We start from the raw sequence: 16,437 nt of genomic DNA, 5'->3' as shown, positions 1-16,437 counted from the left end.
GTATAGACAATAATAGATTTCTAGATGAACTAGAATATGTACTTACGTTTCATTTGGTCGACGTTATTAACACAGAAACAGCCATTTAAGTTAATGATCTTAAACTACGCTTAAATGCAGTGCAACAGTTAACGAAAACTGCATTAAATAGATTTTGCCTATTTAAAGTAGGCCAAGCTACAAATTTTCGCAATTTAGTCGAGAAAATAATTGATTTTATGGCAATTAAATTGTGAGTTACTGCATATTCAGTATTTATTGATTTTTAAATTGATATTGAGGTAAATACTGCATTCTGAGCAAAGGACATAAATAAACATGAGATTAAGTGTATGATAATAAACTTATCTCTAGGCAAATAAATGAATGAATAAATAACTGTAGGTGTTGCAACGTAGGTTTTTTTATCAAGAGTTGCAATGTCGTTAACATTGTAAACGTCAGCAGAAGAGTATATAAAACTGTATAAAAACCAGGAAAACCCAGCCACTAAGCAGAACCAGCCACTAACTGCCTTGAAACTCGTGATTAAACAACCTTAAAACAATTCCCAAACGTGTTATGATTGTTGTTTTACCGTAATATAGTCAACAACTGGAAACGTTCCAACGACATAGCTTAACAACTATTGAATTACATAAAACCGTGTTTAGTATTCCATAGTTTTGCCTAAGTAAGGCGGGCCCAGATTTGTTATCTTAAGTTAAACCAATCACTGGGGCGAAGACAGAATTTTAATTAATACGAGAGAACCGATCGTCTTGGCGCTAGATAATTAATTCACGATATCGGATGAGCCCAGGATTCAGTTTGTCTGGAAGATGCATCAATCAGACTTAGCCGGGACTACGTATGAGATGAGCTTCGGGGTTTTAATATTTTATCTCATAAAGTCTCCTGGCTGGATGGAGGAAACTTAATTTAAATGTTATGTAGCATGCACGTTATATCGGTTCGATATCTGTGTATCTCATATCCTGTTGGATTTGATATTACGTTCGAAGGTAAATTGGCGTAAACGACGAATCTGCTCAAGCAGTTCCAAAGCTAGCTTTGAACTGTTATTATAGATATATTTCTTTATCATAACTATTTTAAGTATTAATTGGGTAATTATTAGTAAATCGCCTGCAGATAACAAGGCTAATTGAAAAATATTAAACGACAGAGATGACCATACAGATAGGTTCATAGACAAGAAACGATAGAGGATGTGGTTAAGATTCTTACCTTGTGGCATAAAATATCAATCATTGATTAAAATCATAATGACACAACTAACGAACGGTAAACGGTAATAATCGACTATCATACTTACAAATGTTTACATAATAAACTGATACCTTATAGGTAGCTCTTTATATGTCGCAGTCATACATATCTACCAAGTCATCAGAGAAAATAGCCTCGGAATGATTATGTGACTTAAGTAATGAACCACGAACCCGTTACAAGAACTCAAAGCAAATAAGCTAAAATATTACCCAAGTTTCCTACAAACTTGAATGTCAAAATAATTCCCTCTCAGCTTCTCTGTCAAAGTTAAACATTTCCGTCTCCAGTAAGCCTTTATTCCGAGCGAATATTATCATCAAAATGCCTTTAATTTACCACAGAGCTTCTTCATAACATTTCATGTTCATATATGATAAGTTCCATACATTCCATTTTACATATTTGTTGAGGAGGCTCATTAGCGACATTCCGAATTCATATTCTTATTGTGACGAACGATGCGTGGCGTAAGATGGTAGTTGTTCCCCGATACCGGACCACTGAGATACCCGCTCGGGGCAAAAAATAATAACAAACTATCATCTGGCCGAGAACTGGTTCCAGTCGGCGGATGAGCCGGCTCGATAGATATAAACACGCAAAAGGTAGCTTTTTTATAGCCTCTGGAACATGGCATGAATGATTTGTGACCAAATGAAATAAGTGTGTAATGACTGACTGATTCGAAAGAATACAACTTTAGACGTAGAATAAAAATGAAACAGGATAAAATGCATCAGGTTTTTAATAGCGATAACTATAAAGAAGACGTTGCCATTGGCTGTACATCGAACACGAGTTTATTTGCCATCGTTCCTTATTTTTAACTTATTATTAAACCTGTTCTCGCTCCGAGCAATTATTTCGAAATAATTATATAAAAGCGAACAACAAATGAAACGAAGTCCAGCTATCCATTAACAATTACAACAAAAAATCTTGCTTACCTCCGCAACAGCAATTAGTGCACCGGCTCAAACAGCGCAAACAAAAACAAATTTCGTGGCGCGAACCTCCACCTGTACTATGCCAGAAAAATCCATTGACGAACTCCTCGTGTAAAGTATCACTAAACAGCTATGTTTGATAACAATTTCTTTAGATTTTCATAAGTTTCACTCCACTTACAGTCACAAGTGTGTGACGAAGAGAATAACTTGCGTTCGCGTGCGCGCGGGCGACTGAGACGTACTGATTCCACGATATTTCGCTTCCGACTGGTATTCGTATCGTGGTCGCTTCGTTTGTTCGTGCCGTTGTTCGTCTGGCTTCGGGGCTTCGCTGAGGGCATCGTGGAACTTCGGCTTACAGATTCAAAGCTCGGAAGGGCGGTAGGCCGGAGCTTCTGCTTTTCTACCCAAACATACTTTAAAGTTTGATTGATGGGATTTGATGATGTTCGGTAATGATAATATTGATCGCGTTTGCATTTTTTGATCTGGGACTTTAAAGCAGTTGAGGAAAACACTTTCTTATAAGATTAGATAGCTATGGGCTTTGACCAGTTTTGAAGACGTGTCAGGCTTTACTTTTCATACCTATTAGATAGATTATCAAAGGATAAAGGATCTATGTACTTTAAAAATTTAAGGCTTTCCTACCCATCACCTGGGTGGGTCCCTTTAATGCTTTGTGATAATATAACTTCCTAATATTTTACTCTTTTTTTAAACATCTATAAATTGCATTTTTTTATTGTATAAGGATTGATTTTTTATTCACACCTTAAGTACCTTGTATTTAGATATTTCGGTATTTCTGTTCCATATTAAAAGTTGTTTCTTTTTGTCTGAAGTCTGTACGAAATTAGAAATTCGCGTCAGACGCGCCACCTCGGTGTCACATACTGAGCAGTGGGTTTTTAAAGAACTGAATAAATGTATGGTGTATTTTATTTAAGTGCATGCATACTGCATGCATTGAGGGAGACTAAAATATAATCTAAGTTTATGCAGTGGCAGAAGTCGCGAATTCACCATTCGCCTTTTCTTATTTTTTTACCTTCTGCAGCGTTGGCAAACCCTGGCTGGTTCATCAGAACGGATGAATTTTCGATGTCACCTAGAAGTCTTTAGCTTGTCCCTAAGCTGATGCGTGATTGGGAAAATAATAGGGTTGGCGCATAACTGGCCGGATACCAGAATCTCAGCGTAATCACTGATTATATTATGAATATTTAATTATCCTTGTGGTTAAACAGGCTTGAGTTCGTTGACTCTTAAGGCTAGAAGATTTCGCGTGAGATGATCGCATGCGATCCTCGCATGTGTACCAATGACGCAAATGATCTTATTTCAAAGACTTCTCTGTGCACGTGTTAAGCTGCAATTTTATTTTTCTATTCGTGTTTCAATGATATTTAGAGTCAGAGGATGATTTATGGTATTAAAACGTCCACGATAATTTTGTTACGTATTTAATAGTGCGTTGAAGTTGGTATATTATTTAGTCATTATACCTACTTATAACGCACGTATGGGTAATTATTACGCCATTGATATAAGACTACCTACTTCCAGCCAGTGTAAAATTTTGTTATAAATCATGTTAATACGCACGCAAAACTGGCATGCGACAGTAGGCTTCATCAAGTAAAATCAAATAAAACTTATTATTCAAGAGCTAAAGTGTCGCTGAATTGCATCAATAAATCTCCGCTAAAATGTCAACATATTCAAGTTTCTACGAATACGGTCCGCAAAAATGCCAATATATGGCAGGTATAATAGGCCCAGTCAGTTTTGTTTAAATATTAAAACTCATACAAAATAGAGCGAACATTTTGCATCTCACTACTCCACATTTCTGTTTAATGAAGGCTGAATGAAATATCAAGCGCTTTAAAGCAGCAACAGTGAGCTGCAAGCGAAAAATAATTTAAAAAATCCCGGGAATTTCCTCACTGTGAAATCCAATATGGCTGGAGTTGCGATGCCCACGCCGACGCCGGCTATGAAAGCCATGAAAAGGAAATCTTTAATGGATATTTCGCCATTCATGACACCTAAATGACTGATGGTGGTTTACTGTTAGTAGTCACTTTGTGCTTCAAAATTATACCGTCTATTGTTGTGGTAAGGTCAAAGCAAGTTGCGAACAACAAACAAAAGACAGTCCAACATTCCTTCACAACTTTTATTTTCTTTTTGCTCAAAGATTGATTTCAACAAAACAAACTACAAAAGTTAATCAAACATTAAATAAATCTAACTTCATTACGATTACGAAAGCAACAGATAAATGCGAAAGCCGCAAATTTTAGCCATTGCTTGCCTATTTCATAAAAATAAAGGAAAGTTACTCACGACTTAATTTCGCAAAAACGTTATTGAGTCGAACAAATAGTTTGGGAAACGAGAAGTATTACATAGTTGCTGACTATACATGTACTTTTTATTTGAGTTACGAGGGAACTGGTCGATTCTTTACAAAGGAACTCATCAAAGAGCTCAATAAAGAACGTTTAACCTCTGCCGCGTCTCACCAAGGACAATAGGCAATAGTCTGCTCCATGAATGGCGATGCAACAAAAACGCGGATGCTCCGCGAGCGACTCACCGGGGTTTAATACGCAATTAGTCAACGCATTGATACATATTACGATGTATACTACTAATATAACTGTCAGTACAAACCTTGTCTAACGTCAGCACAGACTTAATTACTTTAGAAGTTGGAAAAGTCATTTTACAGTGTTAATAAGTTCCAACCCTTTTAACTCTAGTACTGACTACAGTTTAGTCCAATTTCCTCTTGACGTAAAAGAGAATTTATTATCTACTTTGCATATTCCATCATGCCTATGTTGCTGAAGTTATTAAACCCCTATTCGTAAATCACCTTTTAAGATAAAACGTTATTGAGTACCAATAATGACTGATAACAGTGGGTACTGTTATATCGAAATAACCCCTATTACCAATATAAAATTAAATTGCTGAGTTTCCAATTGCATTGACGTCAATGCAATAGGAAACCGATGTTATTTTAATTAGCGATAATAATATTTCTTCAGTTTTGGATTGGACTTCCGTCGGGCAACTTTCTTTCTATTTTCTTGTGATTCTAATTATTTTTCAATACATTTTTATTTTAGCCAATTAAATAGTTTTTTTTTAAAAACCATTTTCCGACCCACTCCGTAACAGTGGTGTCAGAAGTGGGATACCAGTGTTGATATCGCCGTAATCGTTCCACTGGTATTCCATAACGGGTCGTGTGTGTCCTGAAAACTGAAAAAGTTATCGTGTGTGAACTTCACGTTGCCGACGAGATAATCCAGCTCCGGGGTGTCTATATTTTCTAAGTGAAATCACACCTCGACAAACTCAGTGTCATCTCCAAAGACGAGTCGCGACAGTAAGCCTTACGAGTGTCCTGCGTAAGCCTGCCGATCGTCCCGAATTTCCAAATTCCATCTCCCAGAGCTCAATATACGCGAGCTCTGTCACCTTGATATCGCCGCAAGGAGCCGGTGATCGCCCTTGCCGCCCTGCCACGCGGAGCTGCCGCGTGGTGCTGCCACGTACGCGTTGTGCACGCGCGTGTGCCGTACACCGCCACCCCGCTGTTCCTGACGTTCCTGCTGCTGCTGGCCGCGAGTTATCGCGCCGCAGTCCTCCTGTTCCAGTAATCGTGCTAATTCAGTGCCAGAAAATGCGTATCGAATTCTTCGTGTTCCTGTGTCTGTGAGTAGAACATATTATTTTGCTGTTATCGCTACAATATTCTTAATTCTTATTAGGTATTTTTATTACCTAGGGTATCACATATCGTAAACCTTATTCTATCATAATTATACGTGCTACTCGTCTACCTTTATAGTTTCCTTTCAAGTTCATAATGTCTACGGAAACAGCCGAAAATTCCTCTTCTAAGAAAATGTCGTTGAGCGAACAGTTTCCCATCAAGGTGCTCTGTGATTTTATTAGCCCTTATAAAGGAGAGCGCGAAACTCTTACCGCCTTTCTCACCAACTGCCAAAATGCCTTAGATTTAGCATCACCAAGTCAAATAGTTTTATTAAATAAATATATTCTATCACGCCTTGAAGGTAAAGCTCAGATTGCGTGCTCTAATAAAATATTTTCGGATTTTAATCAGTTGAAATGTTTTCTTAAGCAAAATTTCGGTGAGAGGAAGCATTATAATCATTTGTTGCTAGACTTACAATCGTGCAGGCAAACAACAAACGAAACTGTTGCGCAATTTGCCCTGCGTGTAGAAAGCTGCCTCACCGATCTTCAATCAGAAATTTATAATTCTGAATCCCTAAAGAAGGACATATCCGGTCGCATCGCTATGACCGAAGATTTGGCATTATTTACTTTTAGTTTAGGATTAAATCCACGACTGAGTAATAATGTCAGATGTAGAAACCCAAAATCACTTAATGATGCTATCAACGTGGCTCTCGAGGAGGAAAAGATACAAAACCTCCTGTATAAAACATCTATTAAACCTAAATGTAGGATCTGTGGTAAACCCGGGCACTCGGATGCTGAATGCCGGGAGAAACAAAAGCGCACAGGTCCACCATTTACTCCTTCGGGGCCTCAACCATCAACATCATTTTATAACTCGGGGTCTCAACTTTTCTGCAAATATTGCAAAAACAGAGGTCACGATATTACTCAATGCCGCAAAGAAAATATAATAGCGAACGGCGTAATACGTTTAATTCCGAGAATCGCGACCGTCCAGCTGCGATGCATCATGTTACATTCGAGCCGCCGATATCATCGGCGCCGTCACCGACACCTTATTATGTTCCTTGTGAGAACGGCGACGACCCTGAAAACTCTTTAAACTAACACCACGGATTACGAAAATGTGCCGTCGTTATCCGGATAATTTAGGCACTCGTACCTTTATAAATAAATCGCATAAAAACGATATCTCATCTCAACACGCTCTCTCGAGAGTCCCTGAATCGTTGAGTCAAAAACATATTTCATCTCAGCATGCTCCAAAGAGAGTCCCTGTTTCGCTGAGTCATTCTACTATTTCATCTCGACATGCTCCTTCGAGAGTCCCTGTTTCGTCGAGTCCAAATTCTATTTCATCTCAGCATGCTCCAAAGAGAGTCCCTGTTTCGCTGAGTCGTTCTGATATTTCATCTCGACATGCTCCTCCGCGAGTCCCTGTTTCGTCGAGTCCAAATCCTATTTCATCTCAGCACGCTCCAAAGAGAGTCCCTGTTTCGCTGAGTCGTTACACTGTTTCATCTCAACACACTCTTCCAAGAGCCTCTGAATCGTTGAGTCTAAAGCCAAATTCATCTCAGCACGCTCCAAAAGGAGTCCCTGTTTCGCTGAGTCAAAACTCTGTCTCATCTCGACACATTCCACAGAGAACCGCTGTTTCGTCGAGTCAAAATACCATTTCATCTCAACAAGCTCCTATTAGAGCCCCTGTATCGTTGAGTCCAAAATTTCCTTCTCATAATGAGTCCGCTATGCCGCATTATCCTAAAGAGGAAATTAAAATCAATCCCGAAATTCCTGTCTACGAGGTATCTTCATACTCTAAAAAGGTGTCATTGCCTCACGTATATGTGAGTACTTCTCTTTCCATTCATCCGTTGCGCCTTCTTATCGACACGGGAGCGAGTATTAGTTTGGTCAAACTGTCAAGTTTAACTAAAGCGCCTGAGCTATCTCGTGAAATAGCTAAGATAAAGGGTTTTAATAATGTTAGCACCTATTCAGAAACTTTAGGCACGTGTCAGATGTATTTTACATTGAATAATAATCGCCACGAGTTTAAGTTCCATGTAGTTGACGATAACATTAACCTAGAGTATGACGGTATCATTGGCAGCGACTTTTTAAATCATTTCAAAGCCAATATTGACTATACCTCACAATCAGTTCATATATGCGGACAGAGCCTGGACATAAACTATATTCAACCGACTTACGTCATTCCCGCACGTTCCGAAGCGGTCATCGAATGCGCAGTATCTAATTACTCACCTGAACATTATAAAAATAATGAGGGCCTATTATTAGATCATTCTATTAGCGAAGGTATTTATATCGCAAATTGTCTTGTTACTATAAAGCCTAATAAAAGGATTAACGTAACCGTTTTAAATACTACTAACTCTGATATCCAAGTTCGAGACTTTAAAGTCCAGTTAACGCCTCTTGAATATGATACTGCCACAGATATAAACGAATCCGTCAATGCTTTATCCTATTCAGAATCTGACAGACCTCAAAAGGTATTGAATCTAATACGTTGTTCTCATCTAAACTCCGAAGAAAAGGAGGCACTGCTAGAATGTTGTTCTGAGTACACAGATATTTTCCATTTAGAGGGCGAACCTCTATCATTTACGAACGCGATCGAGCACTCTATAGATTCGGGTGATTCAGCCCCTATTCACGTAAAGTCGTACCGTTTTCCTGAGTGCCACAAGGAAGAAGTGGACTCACAAATCCGCAAGATGCTCGATCAAAATATTATACGTCCGTCAACGTCACCTTGGAGCGCCCCTGTTTGGGTAGTTCCCAAGAAGATGGACGCTTCAGGTAAAAAGAAATGGCGTATAGTAATAGACTATCGCCGTCTGAATGACGTCACTGTCTCTGAGAGTTACCCTTTGCCGCTTATTACTGATATATTAGATCAGTTAGGCCACTCAAAATATTTCAGTACATTAGATCTCTCCAGTGGCTTTCATCAGATCAGAATGAACTCCCAAGATGCACAAAAAACGGGGTTCTCAATAAACACTAATTCTAGCAGTACAGGGCATTACGAATTCTTGCGGATGCCTTTTGGGCTTAAAAACGCCCCTTCGACCTTCCAGAAATTAATGAACACTGTCCTTTCTGGTCTCCAAGGTCTCCATGCATATGTTTATCTTGATGACGTCATAATCTACAGTAGTAACTTGACATCTCATATGGACAAAATCAGGTTAGTTTTGACCGCATCCGAAAGTTCAATTTAAAACTCCAACCTGACAAGTGTGAGTTTTTGCGACGCGAGGTCGCTTATCTTGGGCACATAATCACCGATAAAGGTGTATGTCCAAATCCCGAAAAGGTCAAGGCCGTTTCTCAATTCCCTACTCCTAAGAATCCAAAGGATATAAAATCGTTTCTAGGGCTAGTCGGCTACTATCGTCGTTTTATTAATAACTTCTCCAAGATCACTAAACCACTGACTGCCCTACTGAAAAAAGATGCCACATTTCAATGGTCGAACAGCCAAGAACAAGCGTTCACCACCCTCAAGGATAAATTAACTTCGGCGCCTCTGCTTCAGTATCCTGATTTTACACAACCCTTTCTTCTAACAACTGATGCATCTAATTATGCGATAGGTGCTGTACTATCTCAGGGCGCAATCGGGTCTGACAAACCCGTCTCGTACGCTTCGCGCACCCTTAATAAAGCCGAGGGCAACTATTCGACTATCGAAAAGGAGCTCCTAGCAATCTTATTTGGCGTGAAAACATTCCGCCCTTATCTGTATGGCCGTAAATTTAAGATAATTACTGACCACAAACCTCTAGTGTGGCTTTTCAATGTCAAAGATCCAGGATCTAGACTCGTCAGATGGCGTCTTAAACTCGAAGAGTACGATTATGAAATCGTTTATAAAAAGGGTAAATTAAATGCAAACGCCGACGCTTTATCGCGTTTCCCCGTAAATGTATTACAGGATAACGAAGGCTCCGATTCAGTTATCTGCAATCCATCGACTTCTAACAACGAAGAAGACGCACGTAATTCACCATCTATATCAGAAACTTACGAGCAGTTTCTTAAAATTATAAAACAGCCTGACGTGTCATTCGACACCGTTATCCAGGAACATAACGAGTCATTGATGAAAGCAAAGTGTAAGCTTATTGCTTATCCGACGTCCATTGACTTAGATGAATCCGTGCCATATTGCAAGGATATCATGGACGCCTCCACTAGTGAACCTAAAATTTGCGACATAGAACGCGAATTAAATACTTACTATTCCACATCTAATGATAATCATTTATTTACACATTTATTTCTAAAACTTAACCACTATGATGAAATGAGTTACAAGGACATATTTAACCTCCTTCGTGATTATAGAGAAATGATAAAGTATTGGTATATGGAAGAAAAAGAATTCGCTATATCAGACTTTACAGATCCTTACACAAGATTATCTTACACAAAACTTTATAATATTTTATCATTTCTATTTCATAACACTAATATAAAAGTAAACATCTATCGTAATTCTATACGTTATCCGACCCCTGACGAGGTCAAAAGCATTCTTAGAGATAATCATGATTCACCTCTAGCTGGCCACCGGGTATATCGCGCATGTTTGATAGAATCAAAACCCAATTCTGGTGGAAAAACATGCGGCAAGACATCGAGGATTATGTGAAAAATTGCCGCTCTTGCCAAATAAATAAACCTCTAAGACAAACGAATAAGGCCCTATGATTATAACATCTACAGCATCTCGGCCTAACGAAAAACTTTATCTCGATTTAGTCGGTCCGCTTCCTGAAACACATGAACACAAATATAAGTTCTTACTTACCTTACAAGATGACTTGACTAAATTTTCTCAGGCCTATCCTATGCAATCTTGTTCCGCTGAAGAAACAGCGAAATCTTTAGTTCTATTCATATCCCATATGGGGATTCCTAAATTAATAATATCCGATCAAGGCACCAATTTCTGCTCTGATGTCTTCAAACAACTTGAGAAGTTGTTCAGCATCAAACATGTGTTCGCATCTCCTTACCACCCTCAGACATGTGGTAACCTTGAACGAAGTCATTCTACTCTAAAGGAATACCTTAGATCATATATCGGTGAGAACCAACATACCTGGGACCTCTATGTTCCTAGTGCTATGATAGCATATAATTCAAATATACATAGTACCACAGGTTACTCACCCCTGGAATTGCTTTTCGGGTTCAAACCCTACTTACCTTCAAGCATCGATACTCTTGATACAAACACCTATACGGATTACATCCGAGCCCTTAATCACCGACTATACTACAGTCGTCAGAAGGCTCTCCAAAATATTCAATCCTCAAAAGAGAAATCAAAAACTTATTATGATTCTCGTACGAAACCATTGTCCTATAAAACAGGAGACATGGTATATGTCCGTTGCCATCACAAGCAAAATAAGGCCTTATCCTGTGTGGAAAGGCCCTTTCAAAATAATAAAACTAAATGGCAACCATTCTGTTACGCTGCTTATTAATCGTAAACACGTACGTCACCACTACGACGAAATCAAGCCGGCCAGTGACGCAACAGTAGTAACGTAATACATGAGCGTTTCATTGTTATTTCAGATCGACGCTGTCATCGCCGATCACATGCGAATACGTTTCTTCTATCGTCAGCAGTCCTGGCGTCTACTTTGATAAGCTTCTAGACATTAAGTTTACTAATAGTGATTGGAATGTTATAGCATATGTTGATATAGGTCATGTACAACCTAATTTAGATAAGGTCGAATTTTTATTTGAAAAGCTCAATGTATTCTGCAACTCGTTAGCTTCTTCTAAGATACAGTCCGACTGTATCAATTCGTTATCCGCTCTAAAAAATCGTCATATTCTTAACGTTAGTAAGTTTTCTTCCGTATCTTATTTATTGGTCGACGAAAAACCTCATATGCGTTTTAAAAGAGGTCTCATGGACTTCGGTGGCTCTCTCCTTAAAACTATTTTTGGCACTTTGGATTCTGAAGACGCGGTGAGATTTTCGAAAGCCATAGACGAAGTACAAACTGATGAGAAACGTCTCGCTCATCTCATGAAAGATAACATTCATGTTATTAAGTCGACCATATCATATTTCAACAACACGATATCTAAGGTCAACGAAAACGAAAACCACATTTTAAGGAACATGGAAACAATCCATAAAATATTAGAAACAGTTGTGAATAGTAACAACAAACTAGAAATCAAATCTGAATTAAGTTCCTTATTAAATTCATTAGAGTCTATTATAATGACTTTGTCTTTTGATATCGAAGATATTAACAACGCTATTCTATTCGCAAAACTCAACGTGTTGCATCCCACTGTACTCAGTCCACACCAACTGTACAGTGAGTTGGATAAGCATAGGAATAATCTTCCTAGCCATTATGAACTTCCCGTTCCTTTAACGCTACAAAATATACATAATCTAATTGACATTTCACAACTTGTGTGCTTTTTCCATTTAAATAAAGTAATTATTGTTGTCAAGATCCCTCTCGTATTACCACAGGTGTATGACCTGTATAGGATCATTCCCCTACCTGTTCCTTACGATATGTTGAAACCAGATACCTACGTTCTTATCGAGCCAACTAGCTCATATGTAGCAATCACAGCTGATCGCATGTTTTATTCACTTATCGCAGACATAGACAAGTGCAAGTTAATAAGTGATAAGTGTTACGTGTGTGTGTTAACTAATGTGTTTTCAGCAATCGCTAACCCTACGTGTGAAACGATTCTCTTAAGTGATGTGATTAGCAAACTTCCTGACATTTGTGTTACAAAACTTATTCACGGTTCAATTGATCTATTTCATAAGTTAACTATAAATCGTTGGATTTTTGTACAATCCGAACCTGGCAAGTGTCATATAACTTGTAATGATAAAGACATAAGTTCTGACGTTATTTTGTTTGGCACTGGTATCTTGACCTTGCCTAGGAACTGTAAGGCTTTTTACAAGACGTTGCAATTCGCCGCTGTTGGCGAAACAGTTATTGGAAATGTAACTAATAAAATATCAAATTTCAACATCTTACAAGATGATTGTTGTGAGCGATCTAAGTTAAATAAAACTCTAGAACGATTACCTTACTCAAAGTTAAATAACTTAGATAATCTTGATTCTCTGCTGCAAGCCAGTATTCACTTGAACTCCTTTGAAGAAGAGATCAATAAGATAGAAAATCCATCTCATTTTCAAATGTATAGCACTCACTATTTGTCTTTTAGTTTATGCATCTCGATGTTAACCTTGTTTTACATTTTATATAAGAGTCGTAAGTTACTTTGTCGTACTAATGCCCCATGTTGCATTCAAATATTTAACCAATGTCATAACACAAAAAATAACTCGGTGCCGACCTCTCAAACTGTATTTCATGGTGATACAATAGCACCCGTCACTAAGGACGAGTCAGAGTCTATAGAAGACTTACGAGTGACGCCAACCCCTATTAAAAGGAATATTCTGTTTGGCAAGACTCATGATAATTAATTTGTAATGAATGCACATGGTTTGTAATTAAGTTATAATTTTCTTTCTTTTCATATTGTCATCTTGATTTATCTAGATTTTAATAATTGCTCTTATTAATCAATAATGTTTAATTGTTTAAATACTTTTATTGTTAACTCTAATCTCGATTTCCTTGCATCCTAAATAATGATAAATGTAGTTAATAATTATTATTTTAGAGTAACTTTTCTATCCTTAACAGTTGTATTCATGTCTTTTGAAATTAGTTGTTATTTTGGTGTTTTAAATATGTTTCTTTTGTTTATTGTAATGTCCGACGTAAATCCACTTAAGCATACGCGATTTAGCATACATGATTTAGCATACATCAATCCTGACATCTCTCATCACTTTGAGATGTGATGATCGATCTTAACGGGGGGGTTGTTATATCGAAATAACCCCTATTACCAATATAAAATTAAATTGCTGAGTTTCCAATTGCATTGACGTCAATGCAATAGGAAACCGATGTTATTTTAATTAGCGATAATAATATTTCTTCAGTTTTGGATTGGACTTCCGTCGGGCAACTTTCTTTCTATTTTCTTGTGATTCTAATTATTTTTCAATACATTTTTATTTTAGCCAATTAAATAGTTTTTTTTTAAAAACCATTTTCCGACCCACTCCGTAACAGTACCTGGTACTTAGGTACAGCAACATAAATTAACGTCTACCGACTTAAATGCAATCTACGATAGAAATTAAAATAAATGTTAAGATCTATTCGTGTCTATCGTATGTTTACAAAATCAATGCTGCACTCGAACGAATCGAAATCGATTTAATTACTCTTCGAAGTATCTCAATCAAGCAATTTGAATAGATGACTCGATGCAAATGGTATCGTATTAACTCGACCAGTGGACCGCGGGAATCGAAATAGCCGTCATTCACTCGCATAGTGCTGCTAGATCAATCACACTTTGCTTTTTCCATTTTCCGTTTTTAATTTAAATCGGCGCTTATGAATATAAATGTTCCCAATATACTTTCGTTTGAACTAAAATACGTTGACTTTCAAAATCTGTTCAGGTAGATGATGTCTGAAATTCTGAAATCGATTATTTTCAAGTATGATACAAGTTCAATGTCAGATAACATAATCTATATCTATACATATAATAAATCTGTAGAAAAGTAATTTTTGTACATTGAAGAAATTGGCAAAAAAAATAGCCAGCATGTTAAAGGATAACTAACAGAACCCATTTCCATCATTTTTGTCATTTTTGTCTGTTTGTCTGTTTGTCTGTTTGTCTGTTTGTCTGTTTATCTGTTTATCTGTTTGTTCGTTCGGGATTCACGTAAAATCTACGAATTCAATGCAGACAATGCTTATATACAAAAATTCTACGTAACTTGGGGTATTACTTAGTTTTTGTTTCATCGAAATCGATTCACTCTATCAAAAGATATGATTAATTTTGTGAATTCAAGATGTAAAATATTACGACACGCAATCTGTTTGTCAAAACTGTACATTTGAATGTTGTACTTATATTAGTTGACCGGCCTATTATTAACCTTTACACAGAAAATCACACCTTCATAAGTAACTTCGGAAGAAAAAAAAATGAAAATTGTGTTTAGCCAAGGTTAAAGTAGCTCCATCTGTGGTAATCTGTGTTAAACAAAATACATAAAATTTGTCAAAGGAGCGAGGTGGTAAATGACAATAAATTACCATACATTCTTTATAGAGGATTATTATTTCAACAGATGGAGTTGTGTATTTTCCGTAATTCACCATATTTTAACACGTAGTGTAATTTTTCGACAGACATTTCAATAGTGTTTGTCAGTTTGCCGTGCCACATCAAAATCCAATTATAATTATTACCTTGATGAAAGGAAAATAACAGTTCTCAGCCAAATTTAAAACGGTGCCATCTAAATTATTTTTTGAATATTATGTCAAAAATGATGACTTTAGTATAACAATTAATTATCATTTAAAGTTACAGATGGAGTTTATATCAGGATTTTTTCATAAACATAGTTTAGCTTCTCTTCCACTAATGTGGTGGCCTTAAAACAAATTACTTTGAGTGAATAGTATTAAGTAGACCTTCATTATTTTTTCTGATGCAAAGTATGTAAACTTAATCCTAGAAGAAAGGAGGATCTGTCTCTCGCAAGTGCTGCTAAGCGTGAGGTAGGTAGGTAATGTAGGATTCTGTAGCTTTAAGAACAAGCCCAGATACAAAGTGCAGATAAGAAATGGGAGCTTTCTCGATTTAATACCATTCACACGTAAAATGCTTTATGCGTCTGAAAACGTACAAATTGCGCGTCGCATACCAGAGACATGCTTACTTTCAACTTCTGATCGCAAATACACTGGTCACGATTACAAACAGTCTCAGTAAGACCCGAGCCAAGTCTAAAAAAACACCTTTTATATAAAACTACGTTTGATGTCATTCAATCAAAAAGACAGAATTGTTTTCTGTTGCAAATCCTATCCACCTGTATCCTATCCTAATCCAGCATGCATTGCAGGTGTGCATTGCACAAAAACCAATGGTATCCTATTCGAGAAGTCAAAAGAGTCGACCTGCCAACGTCAGCTTCTGCGCTAAGCAAGTGTTCTTAATAGTACCATCAGAATTACATTCATCGTTGAATGAGGTGAATAAATTTTCAGAAACCACAATAACAGTAGGAGCCAAAGCATATGATCGCTTCATAGAGCTTTGATTGGCCCCAGTTGACCAAGTCAGGTCTGATTTGTTCGTTCATCAGATCTTTGAAAGTTTTTCGGTGGACTTTTTTTACTTACTGTCGTCCTGTTTACGTGTGACACAAAATATGGTATATAAACGCAAGAGCAAAATTTTCCCGTTGTGCGGTAGTGACGCCCAGTATACAACACTT

General features: G+C 37.4%; 2 protein-coding genes across 2 annotated transcripts in view; one reads left to right on the top strand and one right to left on the bottom strand.

The window, feature by feature from the left end:
* The window catches only part of LOC110375837 (uncharacterized), a 45,621-nt gene extending 43,101 nt beyond the window's left edge, over positions 1-2,520 (bottom strand). Inside the window, exon 1 of the mRNA XM_021334110.3 lies at positions 2,223-2,520. The gene's annotated coding sequence lies outside the window, so the exon portion shown is untranslated. The remainder of the gene's footprint in view (positions 1-2,222) is intronic.
* A 2,655-nt stretch (positions 2,521-5,175) lies between these two features.
* LOC126054986 (uncharacterized) lies at positions 5,176-14,188 on the top strand. The gene is made up of 2 exons (XM_049842159.2): positions 5,176-5,963; positions 11,613-14,188. Exons 1-2 carry the CDS (start codon positions 5,932-5,934, stop codon positions 13,531-13,533), a joined length of 1,953 nt encoding a protein of 650 aa, XP_049698116.2. The 5' UTR covers positions 5,176-5,931; the 3' UTR covers positions 13,534-14,188.
* Positions 14,189-16,437: the final 2,249 nt, after the last annotated feature.

This window comes from Helicoverpa armigera, chromosome 3 (assembly GCF_030705265.1).
Source record: "Helicoverpa armigera isolate CAAS_96S chromosome 3, ASM3070526v1, whole genome shotgun sequence".
NCBI classification, from domain to species: Eukaryota; Metazoa; Arthropoda; class Insecta; order Lepidoptera; family Noctuidae; genus Helicoverpa; species Helicoverpa armigera.
The sequence above is the reverse complement of the archived record's forward strand: the minus strand, read 5'-3'. Positions and strand labels throughout refer to the sequence as shown.